The sequence below is a fragment of the Lissotriton vulgaris genome, chromosome 4_1 (genome assembly GCF_964263255.1).
Source record: "Lissotriton vulgaris chromosome 4_1, aLisVul1.2, whole genome shotgun sequence".
NCBI lineage: Eukaryota > Metazoa > Chordata > Amphibia > Caudata > Salamandridae > Lissotriton > Lissotriton vulgaris.
In genome coordinates, this window is record NC_141691.1 from 348,222,117 (window position 1) to 348,237,234 (window position 15,118).

The 15,118-nt window shown below is 45.2% G+C and overlaps 1 protein-coding gene across 2 annotated transcripts in view; it reads left to right on the forward strand.

The window, feature by feature from the left end:
• The window catches only part of LOC147718733 (sodium- and chloride-dependent neutral and basic amino acid transporter B(0+)-like), a 367,624-nt gene that overhangs the window by 270,420 nt on the left and 82,086 nt on the right, over positions 1-15,118 (forward strand). For both annotated transcript variants that reach the window (XM_086966770.1, XM_086966769.1), the window contains exons 10-11: positions 6,254-6,379; positions 6,484-6,602. In XM_086966770.1, the coding sequence (XP_086822896.1) occupies positions 6,254-6,379; positions 6,484-6,602 (245 nt within the window). The remainder of the gene's footprint in view (positions 1-6,253; positions 6,380-6,483; positions 6,603-15,118) is intronic.

Genomic DNA, 15,118 nt, shown 5'->3' on the forward strand with positions numbered 1-15,118 from the left:
ATTGAGAGCAACATTTATTTTGCGCTTCTTTTTTTGGGTGTATTCTTACAATAAAGAAATATTCCAACAAGATAACCAGGACTGGCTTTCTCCTACATTTACATTTTGATACATATAATTTTGATTTCCTATTGGAAATGCAGGAACTTTATTAGCAAAAACTGAATTTACCAACTGCGACACTGGGGAAAATGACCCAGGATAAAGACGGAAATCAAATAAAACCTATTGTCTTGGTGCAGTGCATGCAAAGGGGCAGTTCTTATCGGCCCTTGCATCCCCTTTGCTAGACTGTCCCCGACTCATCAGTGAGTGTGGGCCCCATGCCACCCAAACTGCGGCCTGTGATTCTCTGCCCCTAAAGGCCTCTCCACAGCCTCTCTCCACCGCTCCTATGAGCCGCCATTGTGGTGAACAGCCCCCAGTGCCTGCTGTCAATGCCCCAATATTTACAATCCGTCTCGCCCAGTCCCCGGGCACCTAGCCCTACCTCGTAAACACACTTGCTTGCTGTACCAGCACTCTAGTGCTCATTGTAAGCCCTCCCCAGAGAGCCCTTTAGGAACCCTCAAACCGCCTGTTATTCGTCGAGCACGCCCCTGACCTCGAATGTACCCAGAGTGCCCCTCGGGGGCAAGTCCTAATGCCTGGAGTGTGCGTCCCCCTACCCACCACTAGTGCCCTCTACAAGCCATGTAGCTTGCCCGTAACCACCCGCTCTTGTGCATGCCCCCACCCCCAGCTCCAAGGTCTGTCAACACCCCACAGTGCGCTTGGCAGAACAATCACCCCAAAAAGATGAGCTGGTTCTGCATACCTCGCCTACCTCCCTTAAGTGAATTGCCATCGGCGGCCACCCCTCCCCAACGCAAGCACACAGCAAGCCACTGGCAGCTCTGCTCAACAGTGCTTGCTCTCGCTGGGAGACAGGGGCCCCTGGAGCACGGGCCCCCCCAATGCGGGGGCCTGTGTTACGCCCCTGCCTCCCTCCTCCAAACCCTACAGGGTTTTTTGCGATTTTCCACACAATACCAAATAAGTAGCACAAGGTGCGTTCACCATCCATCCCACAATACATGCAGGTAACCACCTTTTCCTAAAAATACAGCTTTCGCGCCAAATGCACTAGTACTTTCTTTGGTTGCATTTAAAAGGCGGGCTGCCGCTTTTCAAATAAAGCGCAGCACAGAGAACCCGAAATGGAGACGAGAGGCAGGAAACTAAAACCGCCTCACTTTTCTCCTCTTCCCCGTCCACAACCCTAAAAAAAATACAGATTGAAGTTCTCTATTTTTAACAAACTTTGCACCAAGTCCACGCTGTTCCCTGGTTCTCAGAAGCAACTCTTTTGCATTCCCTTCGCTTCGCCATCGGGCACACTGTGGCGGAACTTCCGCTTCCGTTCTATACAACAGCAATCCATGCCGATGGAAGAAACAGAAGAGGGACCAGGACAAATTCACAGTGCATTCATTAACTTTGTGATACCTGGCTGATGAGGATTATGAATCTGAAACCGGTCCCAGGATGATTGTTACCGGTCCAGGGAAGACATGGCTTGGCAGTTCGGGCTGGACTGTTCCTATGAGGCACAAGGTCAGACTGATTTGCATATGGCCATGTCTGAACTGGGGTGGTGGAGTGAGCTAAAGAATGGTGCTGGATTAAACCCAGATCAGTTGACTGGGGGTGAGTGAGTTGCTCAAACGCTCCGTCCATCATCCCCTTTGGTTTCGCTTCATTAACTTTGTGGCCATCAAGCATTGGCAATGACAACCAATGCTCGTATACTACCAACGACCTGCATGCAGATGTGCACACCATCTGTAGAAGACTTTATTTTTCTTATTGGAACTAACTATTGTAGAACCAGGAAATACACTGCATACATTTTATTATGTATATTGTTTTAAGCGCAAACGTGCCATAAAGGCATCGGAGCGCTTTACACGACAACATATTATTTTTACACGTAAGACCTAAAGTTGCACTTTTTTTGGTACACTGATGTTAAGAATGCCCCTCCCCCCCTCCCCCCCCCCCCCCCCCCCCCACCCTATGTAGTCTATTGCATTCTAATAACTGATATTCCAATATTCCTACATTAGGAAACTTAGGCAATCAGGTACTCCTCCTCAAATCATCAGTAACAATCTTGTTTTGTGAAGTAATCAAAGTCCTTTTCAGATCATCCTCAAGTCTTCAGGAACAATCACATCTTTTGAAGTAATCAGGTAGTCCTTTTCAAGTCATCCTCAAATCATCAGGCCTAGTTTCTAAAGGTTGGTGATTACTTTAAGGAGCTTGATGTCTGATGACATGAAAATTACTTCTACAGTAGTTGAATGACCATCCAATGACTCTGGGATGGCCTCTAAAGTAATCCTGTTTGACCTGGGGCACTCACCTCGCCCATCGCATCTCTCCTACACCAATTCCCATCCTGCCGGACGTACTTGATTTAAAACCTGCACATTTCTTCGTTTTTATCTCAAGAGACGCAAAGAAAATAGAGTATAATTCCTCCGGTTTTAGCTCCATGCTTGCTGCTACAAATTTCCCTCGTTTTCAGCTCCATGTAGCACAAAGGCCAGGGAGCTGTCGGCTAGCCAGTGCTGCTTCTTTGGACACCAACTGCTGTGACTGGCCGAAACAGCCTGAGAGGCGGAGACAGGGCTACAGGGTTGGTTGCAGTACACCCATTATCCTGTTTATTTTAACAAACTTGATTGAACACATGAGAGAAACATGAAGACGGTAAAACTAATTTATTCAAATGTAGCGAAAATCTGAACTTATCATTTAAAATTAATAGAAGAATGTCTGCTGAGTCTGGAAATGAGAAGATCTGACTTCAGAAGGGTGCAAGGGTGTATTATAAAGTTCAATGGTGCGCAGCTGCTTACAATACTTATACAATAAGGAGGGATGTGGCGAAACGGCCAGGTTTTAGGTTTCCAGTCTCTGATCAACATCCTGTGATTTTGGGCAAATTACCTAATCGCACCGTGTATACAAAAAATGAACGTGTTCATGAGTTACCGGTGCTTTTGTAAATCCCTCAAATACTTTTGGTTTGACTCCTGTATAAATTCAATATTTTTTTTATTTAGTTTTGTATAGCACAACTGTTCTGTTCTCTTTATAAAGGTCAAAATATTTTCCCCCCACCCCCGTGTCTCATTCCGCTGTGGGCTCGGCTGGGCAGTATCTGGAGTCTTATCTCCGCACGCTTGAGTTTTTCACAGGTCTTTAAAGACCATTTGCATACCATTGTAAACTGGTTACAGCAGTTTCATTTTTTATTCATGTTCCAGTAGCTCCTGGAACCTCCACTCTGCCTATACCTTACACTTGTATTTTGGATTTACTGCCATAGTGCGAGACATTTCATCAAAAAGAATATAAAGTAGGGTTGCCAGCACGACCCTCCCCAACTCCCAGTCCGGTCCCCACACTCCAACACTACCCTGCACGAACCCCAGTACTACCCTAAACCCTAAAACACTACCCTAAAACACTACCCCAGCGCGACCCCCAGTTTTGTCCCCACACTCAAACACTACCCTGCATGACCCCCCAGCACTACCCTAAACCACTACCCTACACTGCACAAACACCACAATAGTATAATAAATAAGGCATAAAAATAGTATAATAAATGAGGCACCGATCTACCATTCAGCATGCAGCTTGAATAGAATGTTGATAATAGTCGGGGTAAAGTCCAGTAGTATTCAAATTGTATTCACTAAATGTTCTGCATTGTAAATGAAGACTATGTGATAACAAATAAGTATGTGCTTAGTATTCTGTTAGTATTCAAGAAGTACCACTCGCATATCAGTAGTCTTCATGCACAAACCTTCCCAAAAAGAACACTATTGAATACTAAAATTGGCATAAAATAGTCTTCGAATGCTATAAAAAGACAGTTTAACCACTAAATGTAGTATTCCACTTCGGTAAGGGGTAGCAAGATCGCGATCAGTGCTAGCACTAGCATATGCGCTTTCTTTAACATTGTGTAACCAATCCATGAATTGAACTGAAAATCCCCGGCTGTGGTTCTTCCTACAGAGACTGGTGTCTCTTTCCCAAGATGACTTATTTGTTTCACATTCCAAGCCATATGTATTTGTTTAAGAAAACAAAGTGTGAAAGTGTTTCAATAACTTGTTTTTATATTTACAATTTTATTTTGTTTACAATGGCTACATATTTCTTTGTCTATTCCATACAGTTCCCACCCCGATCTATTCACCATGCCACATAATTACACTACTCAAATATACACCACAATGGGTATCTTATTTGCGAGAGTTTAAGCTATTAGTATTGTAAATGACAATGCCTTTTATGTTTTAAAACCCAAAACATAAATAAAAGGCATTGTCATTTACAATGCCAATAGCTCAAACTTGCGTGAATGCGAGACCTATTGCATTGCAAAGCCTTGTTTAATAGTGCCTTCTTCCAATTGTCTACCCAGCATTACTTGCCTTCAATTGAAACTATTTCCTGCCCACACTAGAGAATCCCAAGCGGAGTTATTTGATAATTTTGGGTGCCTTGCACAGTAGGTTCCATCAGAAGTGGGAGGAGATTATGAATCCCGCTAGACACATGTTTTATATAGTTAATGAATGTGACCAGATTTGGTTCTGCTTTTGTTCTCTTAAACAATTTGGACAGTGTTTTTTATTGCCAGTTCTAAAGAAAAAAGACGTTAAGTCAACTTGTAAACTGTTAAAACGGCCTGAAACATTTGTGTCCACATCCGCAATTTTTTGAGTTGATAATACTGAATTAAGTTCTTTTCCAACACTTGAGATGACTAGGATTTACACGTTCCTTGAGTGAATTCAGCTTGTTCTATCCTGCAGCCTTTCAGTGTGGTAGTAAATGACTTCCACTCTGATCTTCTTCAGAAGTTGTTGGTGCACTCACATTATAGCAAAGTATTGTATGATGGCCAGAAATAGGAAGAACGGGCAGACACCCTTTGTGCTGTGCCTATCCCACATAACATTGCGGTACACTTGTGGACCCCTCTAGGGCCAGATGAATCGGGTTGGCAAAGGCCGCACTTAATTCCTCACAGCAAAGAATCGCCTGCCAAGTTTAGAGACCCGGCCCATGTTTGTCATTTTCAGCAAAGTGCTTCAGCCTGCACATGCATGTCAGGGAGGATTATCGAGCATTTACTTCGATTTTCAGAAACAAACCCAAGATTTTTCTTCTGTTCGCTACCAGCAGAATTTTCTTCAGGAGTCAAGAAAATGGAAAATATATTTTGGAAATTCCGCCCTAAATAGAGCTGAGGTACAGTGATCTGTGACCACATAGCACATGGGCCGCAGCTCAATGGTCTCAGATGGTGAAGCCAGCTTTGCCCCCCGCCTCCCTCATCCTCCCTGCCTTGCAAGCCTAACTGTTTCCATGACTCTAAATGAGGTGGGGGTCAGCGAGCTTGGCAGAATGGTACCTCTGCAAAATTATAGTGGAGGTCTTGCTCTGCCAAACTCTAAATATTGCCCCTGCTGACAGCTAGTCTGACGATGTGAGGCAGAAGATATCCCCAGCCTGGGCATGTGTGCTCGAGGTGTCCTGTGTGGGAGTTGAAGTCAAAAATTGCACCTACCAAAGTCCTCCAGATGGCGGCACTTGCATCTGTGCACAGCAGACAATTCCATGGATGAGTTAGCATCCTTGCACAGTAGACACTGCTCTAGGTGTGCTTCATGGTATCCCCAGCCTGACTCTAGATTGGACACAGGCTCCTGGGCCCTCCCTTCTGGGGATGGTTAGTGGGACTGTGGGGTACTCTGGCGGGCTTTGGAAATGCACCTTGTAGATTTGCCCTAGTTTGATCTACCGGTCTTACCTTGAAAGCTCTGGTGGATGCACATGCTCCGGAGGGGTTATTAAATTTTTTTTGGTAGTCTTCTTACTTACCTATTAGGACACCTTCTCCCGGTTACCTCTTCTTGCCTGTAGCTTTTTATATGGCAATTCTCACTGCGGTCAAGCATTAGCTGGAGAGGCAGTTTTGAAAATCCATGGGTGTTTGCTAAAATATACTCCTGAATTTCATAGTCTGCTGTAGGCATTGCTGTAGCAGTCCCAGCGTGCAGATTGCATACCATGCTGCTGACCTCTTTATTTCATGTATGTCTCTTTTGTACCATTTTTCTTCAAACGCTTCAGTGGCTGGCACTGTTTGACGCTTATTTTCATGTTGGTGGTTTAGGTTTTGCCCTGGCATTCATTGCTTATCCTGAAGCGCTCTCTCAGCTGCCGGTGGCTCCCCTGTGGTCCATTCTGTTCTTCTTCATGCTGCTGACCTTGGGTCTCGACTCTCAGTTTGCCTCCATAGGTAAGTAGTGTTTTACTGCGCCCCTGGTCTGGTCTCTGTACAAACTTTACTACATTCCAGTGACCCAGTCCAACGTAGACTAAATCAGACTCTTTTCTCTGCAGAAACCATTCTAACAGCCATTCATGACGCCTTCCCATCATTGATGAAAACGATGCGCATCCCTGTTACCATTGGTGTCTGTTTAATATTGTTCCTCCTTGGTCTCGTCTGTGTCACCCAGGTACAGAACCGTTCAGGTTTGCTTTAAGAACAGCACCTTGTTCCTTATTGGGTCTTCACTTTTAGTATTGAACCTAGCAAAAGATTGACAGTTGAAACCATGATTAACTCCCTTGCTAATTATTACTTCTATCAATATTACTAATGTAGATTTCACATGATAGTGTTTTTTTGTACTATGTAATTGTGGGTAATAGTGCAAATAATTTTTAGCATTTTACTATTCTCCTTTTAGGTACCTCTGGGTATTAAGACGTTTTCAATATAGGCATGTTCATATAACCGTATAATAGTTTCGACATCTAGAGATTATCAATGTGAAAATAATTTAGTAGAGCACAGTTTCTCTCCTATGGGGGCTAGGCGGTGAAGCAGTTTTGATACAATGTGGTCTAGGTAGCAGATCTAGAGTCTTTACTGTGGGGCTCAAGTTAGCACAGCAGAATTTCTTTACTTTGGGGTTTAGGTAACATAACGAGAGTATCATTACTGTGGGGGTCAAAGAAATAGAGCTGGAGTATCTTTACTATGGGATCTAGGTAATAGTGCAGAGTTTCTTCACTATCGGATCTAGTTGGTAGAATTAGAGTATCTTAAAGTGGGAGTCTAGGTGGTAGGGCAGTTTTTTTTAAATAGGATCTAGGTATTAAAGCAGAGTTTCTCTACTATACAGATCTAGGTGGAGGAGGGTGTTTGTACAATAGGCTCTAGATAATAGAGAAAAGTTCCTTTCCCACGGATTCCAGGTGGTAGTGTAGAGTTTCTTTACTACAGGGCAAGGTAGATGGCAGTCTGCTTCAAACCTTGTTTATTCATAGCTCGTATATGGAAATCCAGCTAAATAATTCTGCTGTTTCAGGGGGTTTTATTAAAACAAATGTATTTTCGTTGAAGGTGTGAAAAGGTAGTAATATTGGCTAGGTGTCATATATAACAGTATTATTTACTATTACAGCAAATCAGAAGTACTTGGAATTAAACTTAATCCGGGATTCTGCATCTGTTTACGTTTTTGAGGATAGCCCAAAACATCCCTAAAGACATAGACTGATATTTGAAAATTCCTTTCCCAACAAAAGAAGTTTTGCTTTTATTGTAAATACGTCAAATAATCTTGGCTACATATTTTCGTAAAATGGCAGTGTTATAAAAGCGAGTGAGCATTATTTTATAGAGTCCTCAAAGTGCCTGCTGACCTACCACTACTGGCACAATGCACCTGGATAACACATGCTAGGTTACTAATGCCCATCTAGGCAGTTAATAATTGTTGTTTGAACACTGCATGATTACATTGTTTGTGATTTGGAACAGAATGTTCTGCATTAATCAAAATTTTGGCTGACCTTCATATGATGATCATTTTAAAATGGTGGGCATGGCGAGACTCGCAACGAGATGTCTGCCTTCTTTTGAGCTCCTTGTGAAAGCAACAGGGGTGAACCCTTCAACCACGTTGGGATTGGGGTAGAGAGTATGCAATTAACATATAATATCCCAACTGGTCTAACTTAGAGACGATTAGAGAAGATGTGTATAAAACATTATCAAAAGGAGATAAGTAGTCTCTTTTGGTATTTCATGTAAGTGCACACAGCATCATATTTATTACAGATATAAAAAGGGAAACACACAGTAAAAAAGAAATATTTTGCAGTTATTTCAGCACTGCAAAGGGCAATGTAACACATTCACGGTAACACAAATTGTACTTGGTGCTCAGTGCAAGCAACACAAGTGACAATAATCAGTGGCGCAGGTTTCTGGTGCTAGTTATGTACAGTGAGTAAAAGACAGCAAAAATGGTTCCTCATTTGTTTGAAATAAACTTCAGTGATACAGTTATTGTATTAGGAACTATATGGTCTGGGGCGCCTATGTTCGCGCTGGACGGTCGACGGCGTTTCGATCCTTTTCAAATCAGGATCATCATCAGGACTTGGGTAAGGGGCAGTGCTGCAAGAAGGGGCAAGGAAAGGGTGTTAGCCAGGGGACACGGGAGGGGCAATGCACAGGTAGAGAATAGGCTGGCAGAGATGGAGTAGCCTAATCAGGAAGGAAATTGTGTGGGGCGGGGTGGAGCGGGAAGTAACGTGGTGAGAATGGACATGGGGTTAGTGAAGGGGTCAGATAAATATCCAGACCGAGCAGGATATTTAGGCAAGACAGAACTAGTCTGTAGTTGTGCTGGTATGTGCAGTTGAGTAGGTGTCCAAATGATGCGTAGGTCAAGCAGGGTCATACAGGGACGTCAAGGAGAGTGGATCGTGATACATGTGGTTAAGAACAGGGGTGTTGAAGGGAGTGAGAAAGTGGGTAATATTTAACGGAGTGGAATGGGCCTGTGTAGAGAAGCGGCGAGCAGAAAAAAACCTAATTCAGTCCGGTGAATCCTGGAGTGATGTTGAACCATGCGGGCCTCAGGAGAACGCAAGTGAAGGACCACGTGGGAACTGGGTAAAGAAGCAAGCCAGTGCGTAGGGTGGGGAGTGTACACGGGAAAGGAGAGCTGCAGAAGGGTGGGAGATGGGGAGGAACGGTGTTGGATAAGGGACAAGCTGGAAGGCATTCCGGACATACCTTGGGCAGCGCGGGTCTAGCGCCAGGTCCAGGGTAGGTTTGAATCTGACGATCAGGAGCCTGAGGGGGAGTCCGGGGTTGGTTAGAATCCGACGATTAGAAGCCTGGGGGAAGGGATGACAAAGGAAGGGGGGAAGAATTAAGAACTGGCCGCGAGGCCAGAGGGGGGTAGGTATGGCGCTAGGGAAATCTACGGACTTACCAATGACGGTGCGAATCCACGCGGCGGGGAAGGTGCTCCGGTAATGAATCCGGTATTGGATAACACATGCTAGGTTACTAATGCCCATCTAGGCAGTTAATAATTGTTGATTTAACTCTGCATGATTACATTGTTTGTGATTTGGAACAGAATGTTTTGCATTAATCGAAATTTTGGCTGACCTTCATATGATGATATTTTAAAATGGTGGGCGTGGCTAGACTCGCAACAAGATGTCTGCCTTCTTTTGAGCTCCGTCACACTCCCGGTACGGATGCTATTTTCTCATGCCATACGGGTGATATTTTATTACCCCTCCGCTCCGGTGAGTGGCGGAATAATTAAGAAACGTTGGAAAGTGTTTTTATTATCTTGCAACACTTTTTGAGGATGAAATGAGCAAAGGGGCTGTCGAAACATTTTCCCAAGATGGTGGCCACCAATGGAATTCTCCTCAGGCTGTTTGATAACTGCATTTATCACTAAAACACTCCTTTGCCATTTTTGAGGCTTCTGAAGGTAATGTACTCTACTATTCTCTTTTTGGGCGCTTTGTTGGATAAATAAATATTGACATGTGACAAATTGCACTGTGAGGTGGCTATATGCTATTGAGGTCCGTGTCTCTGCCTGCTCTGTCGATTATTCTCCAGACGTTACAAGGGATTTGTCACTGCCCTTCCGCACAGATAATCTGCTACAGTATGTTAAGGAGTGTTTTTCCCCCTTTGAGCCATCAAATCTAAACTTGCGACATAGCATGAGGTGTTGTTAAAGACGTTCTCATTGCATCAGCAACTGCTATTGATACAATGATTGGGGGGAGTGGCATTGCACGTAGTGAATTTCAGTATATTTGGAAATGGCACCTTTGGGAGACAGTGGGGTTAAAGTGTTGTGTTGGAATGTCAATGGGCTGGGGGACAAAATCAAACATAGTGTCCTTCAGTGTCTTAAGCGCCATGTCCTTGACATCGTTCTGCTGCAAGAAACCCATCTAGTTGGAAATACCTGCAAAGCATTGCATAGCGGGAGTTGCGGTTTACTGGCTCATGCAGGTTTCATCACGGGTTCCCGGGGGGTTTGCATACTGATGAAAAAACCCTTTCCCCTTGTAGTGCAGGATACTTGGTCGGATACTAGAGGACGATCTGTTGGAGTCTGGGGCACGTGGGAGGGCCACCCTGTCACCTTCCTCTCGATTTATGTACCACCGGGCCTTCAGGCAACCACGTTCAGGGACTTGTGAACTCTGCTGTTGAAGATCCCAGACCAGAGACCCTCTTGGTGCTGGGAGGGGACTTGAATTCGGTGGTCTCTGGGGACCTGGACCGACACCCTCTGCGTGCTCTCCCTAGCTCGCAAAGCTGGCTGCCGGACTGCCTGTAATCACTGGGGTTGGTAGATGAATGGAGAGTCTTTCACCCTGACGCTTCCCAATATACCTTCCACTCCAGGGCTCACGGGAGTCTATCCAGAATCCATTACTTTCTAGTACCTGCATCCCAAATTGCCCATGTCGGTATATAAAACATCTTGCTTGGGGCATCTCAGATCACTCGCCGGTGTGGCTCCAGTTGACGGTCGGTTACCAACAAGTGGGGCGAGTTGCCCCATCAATCTGTGGTATCTTCCCGATCCTCATATCCGCCGAGAGCTCCTTAAGGCCATTGACAACTACTTTAATGAGAATGAAGGCTCAGTGGAATCCCCGCAGGTGCTTTGGGAGTCATTTAAGACAGTGATATGGGGCCAGGCCCTTTCCTTCCAGGGAAAAGAAGGAACCGCGCCAAGTGTTGGTGGCGCTGGAGGCAGAGGTGGGGAGACTGGAAGCAGATCTGGATCTGGAAATAGACATCACACCTGATAAGCTCCACCTTCTCAAACTTAAACAAGACTACAGAACACTAGTGACAGACCAGGCAAAGGCCATAGAGAGCGGTTCAGGGACGGTTGTATGAGGTGGGAGACCAGGCCCGAAAACTCTTGGCCTGGTTGCATAAGAGAGTGGGCAAGCCAATTAGTGCCTGAACTTTGAGGACAAGAAGGTACTTGCTTTTCAGATCGCAAGCTATTGCAGACTGTTTCGCGGCCCACTTCAAGACTGTTTATACCTCGGCAGCCCCATACCCTGTAGAGGATTCCCGCCAGCTGTTTAACGACATAGCTCTACCCAAACTGTAGGTGGTCGAACATGACTTCATGGACCGTGACATGTCCAACGACAAAATAGCGGCAGCCATATGATCGCTCAAGCGGGGTAAAGCCACTGGTCCTAACGGGCTACCTATTGAGTTATACAAGCTCCAACCAAACAAATTGTGCCCGTATTCGAGGGCCATGTATGAGGACTCTAGGCAAGCAGGAATATTGCCAATAGACCAACGTACTGCCACAATAGTCACTAATCACAAAGATGGGAAGCCCAAGACAGAATGTGGTTCCTACCGACAGATATCCCTGTTGAACACTGAGCCCAAGATCTTGACTAAGCTCCTTGCTACTATCCTCTTGACGGCGATTGGGACCTTGGTCCACCCGGACCAATCAGGTTTCATACTGCACCGTAACATGGCGCTAAACCTACGCAGAGTTCATGGAGTTCTGGGCAGCGTGGCTACTATATTGGAACCGGAGGTTATAGTTTCCTTGGACACGGCCATGGCCTTTGACACCATCGAATAGCCATACCTATGTGCTGTGTTGGAGAAACTGGGATTTGGCCCCAAATACATTCAGTGTGTGCAGTTACTGTATTCCCAACCTATGGCCCAAGTGGTGGTTAACAACAACAACAAGAAGTTGGCAGCCTTCGAGCTGGGTAGAGTGACCCGTCTGGGCTGCCCCTTGTCCCCATTGCTGTTTGCCCTAGCGTTGGAGCCGCTGGCAGCGTGGAACGTCAGGACCTGATGATCAGGGGTATGCGCTGGTCTTCAGACTGGGAAGACCGGATTTCTCTTTACGCAGACGACCTCCTTCTGTTCTTGTCTTCCCCTAGGAGATCTTTGATAGTGGTCTTTGATATTTTCACGATCTTTGGCCGGTACTCCGGTTATTCCATAAATGGGAGCAAATTCCTCCTGTTCTTGGTGGCGCGTGAGCCCCCGATTCCGCTTCATGGATGCCCTCTACAAACTTGTACTGAAGGGTTTACGTATCTGGGTATCTTCCTTTCTCTAGACTCCTCTCTTCACTATTCCCACAATCTCCAGCCCCGCTGCTTCAGCTGCGCAAAGACATTGCCAGGCGGAAGTCGCTCCCCCTCTCCCTGCTAGCCAAGGCCGGCCTTTTTAAGATGTCCCTACCCCGATTCCTGTATGCTCTTCAGAATTCCATGGATCTGATACCCACGTCCTATTTCCGAGAGGTCAAGAGCCTCCAACTGGACCTACAGTGGAACGGTAAACCTCGCATCGCTCACAGCAAACTTTCCCTAAAGTGGTATGACAGAGGCATCAGCCTTCCAGACATACAATTGTATTGGGCATTTCATCTGTCCTCTATCAGCCATTGCACCTATGCCCAGCCTTGTGACCCGGGGGATAACATGGATAGGTGGCTTTTTTCTGGGCGGACCTTTAGCAGAGCCCTTTATTCTAGACTCCAGCGCTACCCACTTACGGGCCCCACCAAACATGCAGTACACGTCTGGCAAGTAGCCACCAATCGCCTAGGCTGGAGACAGATACTGAAGCTTGCAACCCAGTTATGGGATTCTGAGCAATTGGGTGACCTGTGGAAGTGTAAGGGATTCAACAAATGGGATCTAATAGGTAGTGCATGCATAAGGGATTTGTGGGACAAATCTGATATTGTCTTTTGCAGTTATGCAGCAGCAATATAACCTGGCCAAGTCAGAGCGCTTCAATACACACAGGTTCGACATGCACTTCGCACGCATTTACAGCCCGGGTCCACACTGCTGGAATCATCCCCACTGGAAGATAGGGTGCTGGATGGTCATCTCCCTGACAATACCATTTCCCTGATATATAAAAACTGGTCAACATCTCGGAACCTCTCCAGGCTCTCTGAGAAATGTGGACTAGAGATGGCATAGAAATGGACAAGGAATGGCAGGAGGCAGTCTCTTCTCCCAGAGTGTAGCAATACCAGCTCGTCTTCGTCTTGTCCAATTAAAACTCCTCCACCATATTTATGTAACGGGGCCCCAACTGGTACAAATTGTGAGGGTAGAAGAGGGAGCCTGTAGGCGGGGCTGTGGCCAGCTGTGGACCTTTTTTCACATAGTTTGGGAATGTACACAGATCCAACCCTAATGGCGTGATATTCACGACATTATCAATACTGTTCTGTCAGTGCAGCTCCGGGTGGAGGCCTGTAGGTGTCTCCTAAACATCTGGGAACCCACTGACTTGAATATCTTTGACGCAGTGGGTAACAGTGAGGCTAATGCCGGCCAAGAGGAATATTTCACCGCGATGAGGGGGCATCGGTTCCGCCCACGGCACAGGATTGGGAAAAAGACATGGACTGGGCAATGTTTAGAGGAAAGACTGTGGCGTGGATGTCCCAAAAAATGGTCCTGTGTGGGGCTTGTGGAACTCCTATCATAGATAAATGTCAGCCCCCCTCTGGCCTCTGGATGGGATGATCCTCCGTCGCCCTAGACCTTCCACCATACATGATTGTATTTTGTAATATTACCTACTGTACCACTGATGCCTATCGTACTGCTCCTTCTGTATTGTCATGCTATTGCTGATGTTTGTTTTTTCCTAATAAAAAATGTTTTACAAAAAAAAGACGTTCTCTTCCAAAATGGTGGCCGGCTGTGAAGTTTTCCTCAACATGATTGAAGGTTGCGGTCTCATCTTTAAAGTGCCTTGTTTTAGTTTTAGATTTTTTCTGCATCTCTTTGGCTCAACACAACTCTGTTCATAGCTACCATATATAACGAAAGGAGGTTTCTCTTCACGTCTTGAATCGCTTAAACTACAACAGCTGACGTAAAGTTGGTCTCATATTGTACTATTCGGCCTGTCATACATTGCCATATCTGGGCTGTTTATCTTTCTAGTGGCAGTTGTTGTGACCCTATCTGAATTGAAGAAGGCATGGGGGTCAACACAAAAGAACGAGACTTCAAAGCTCATTTAAAGCGCTCTAAACAAACCTCTCCTACTCTGGAATCACCAACCAAGAGTCTTCTACTTTGGAAGCAATTCTACTTAAGCTTAATCCAGTATATATCGCACAAACCACAAAAACTAATACTGATTTACTTCAGGTAAAGCTTGCTGCAATTTCGCAATGATCTTAAGTCGCTCTCAATACGTATATCCAATACGAAATCTAGAATAAGTAATGTGGAAGACTTTACAAATAAAAAGGCGAAGCATATCCAAAATATGGAGCGCACTATTATTGCTCTGAGGACAGATCTCACCGAACAAGAAGATCCTAAGAGAAACCATCTTCGAATTATTTGGATTGTCAGAGGATTGTGAGAAATCTGTGCCTTCAATAGTTGATTTCTTGCTTGCATGGATCCCAAATACCATGAATATTTCCTTTTAATAAAGACTTTTAATAAAGACTTTGTGATAGAGCGTGCACACAGAGTGCCAACCTTCAAACCAAGGTCTATGTCCTCTCCAAGTCCTCTGATTTTTAAACCTTTGTGCCATCAACATACAGATATAATTCTGGCACAAATTAGGAAAATTAGGTTGATACAGTGGGAGAGCCACAGAATATCCATCTCACAAGAC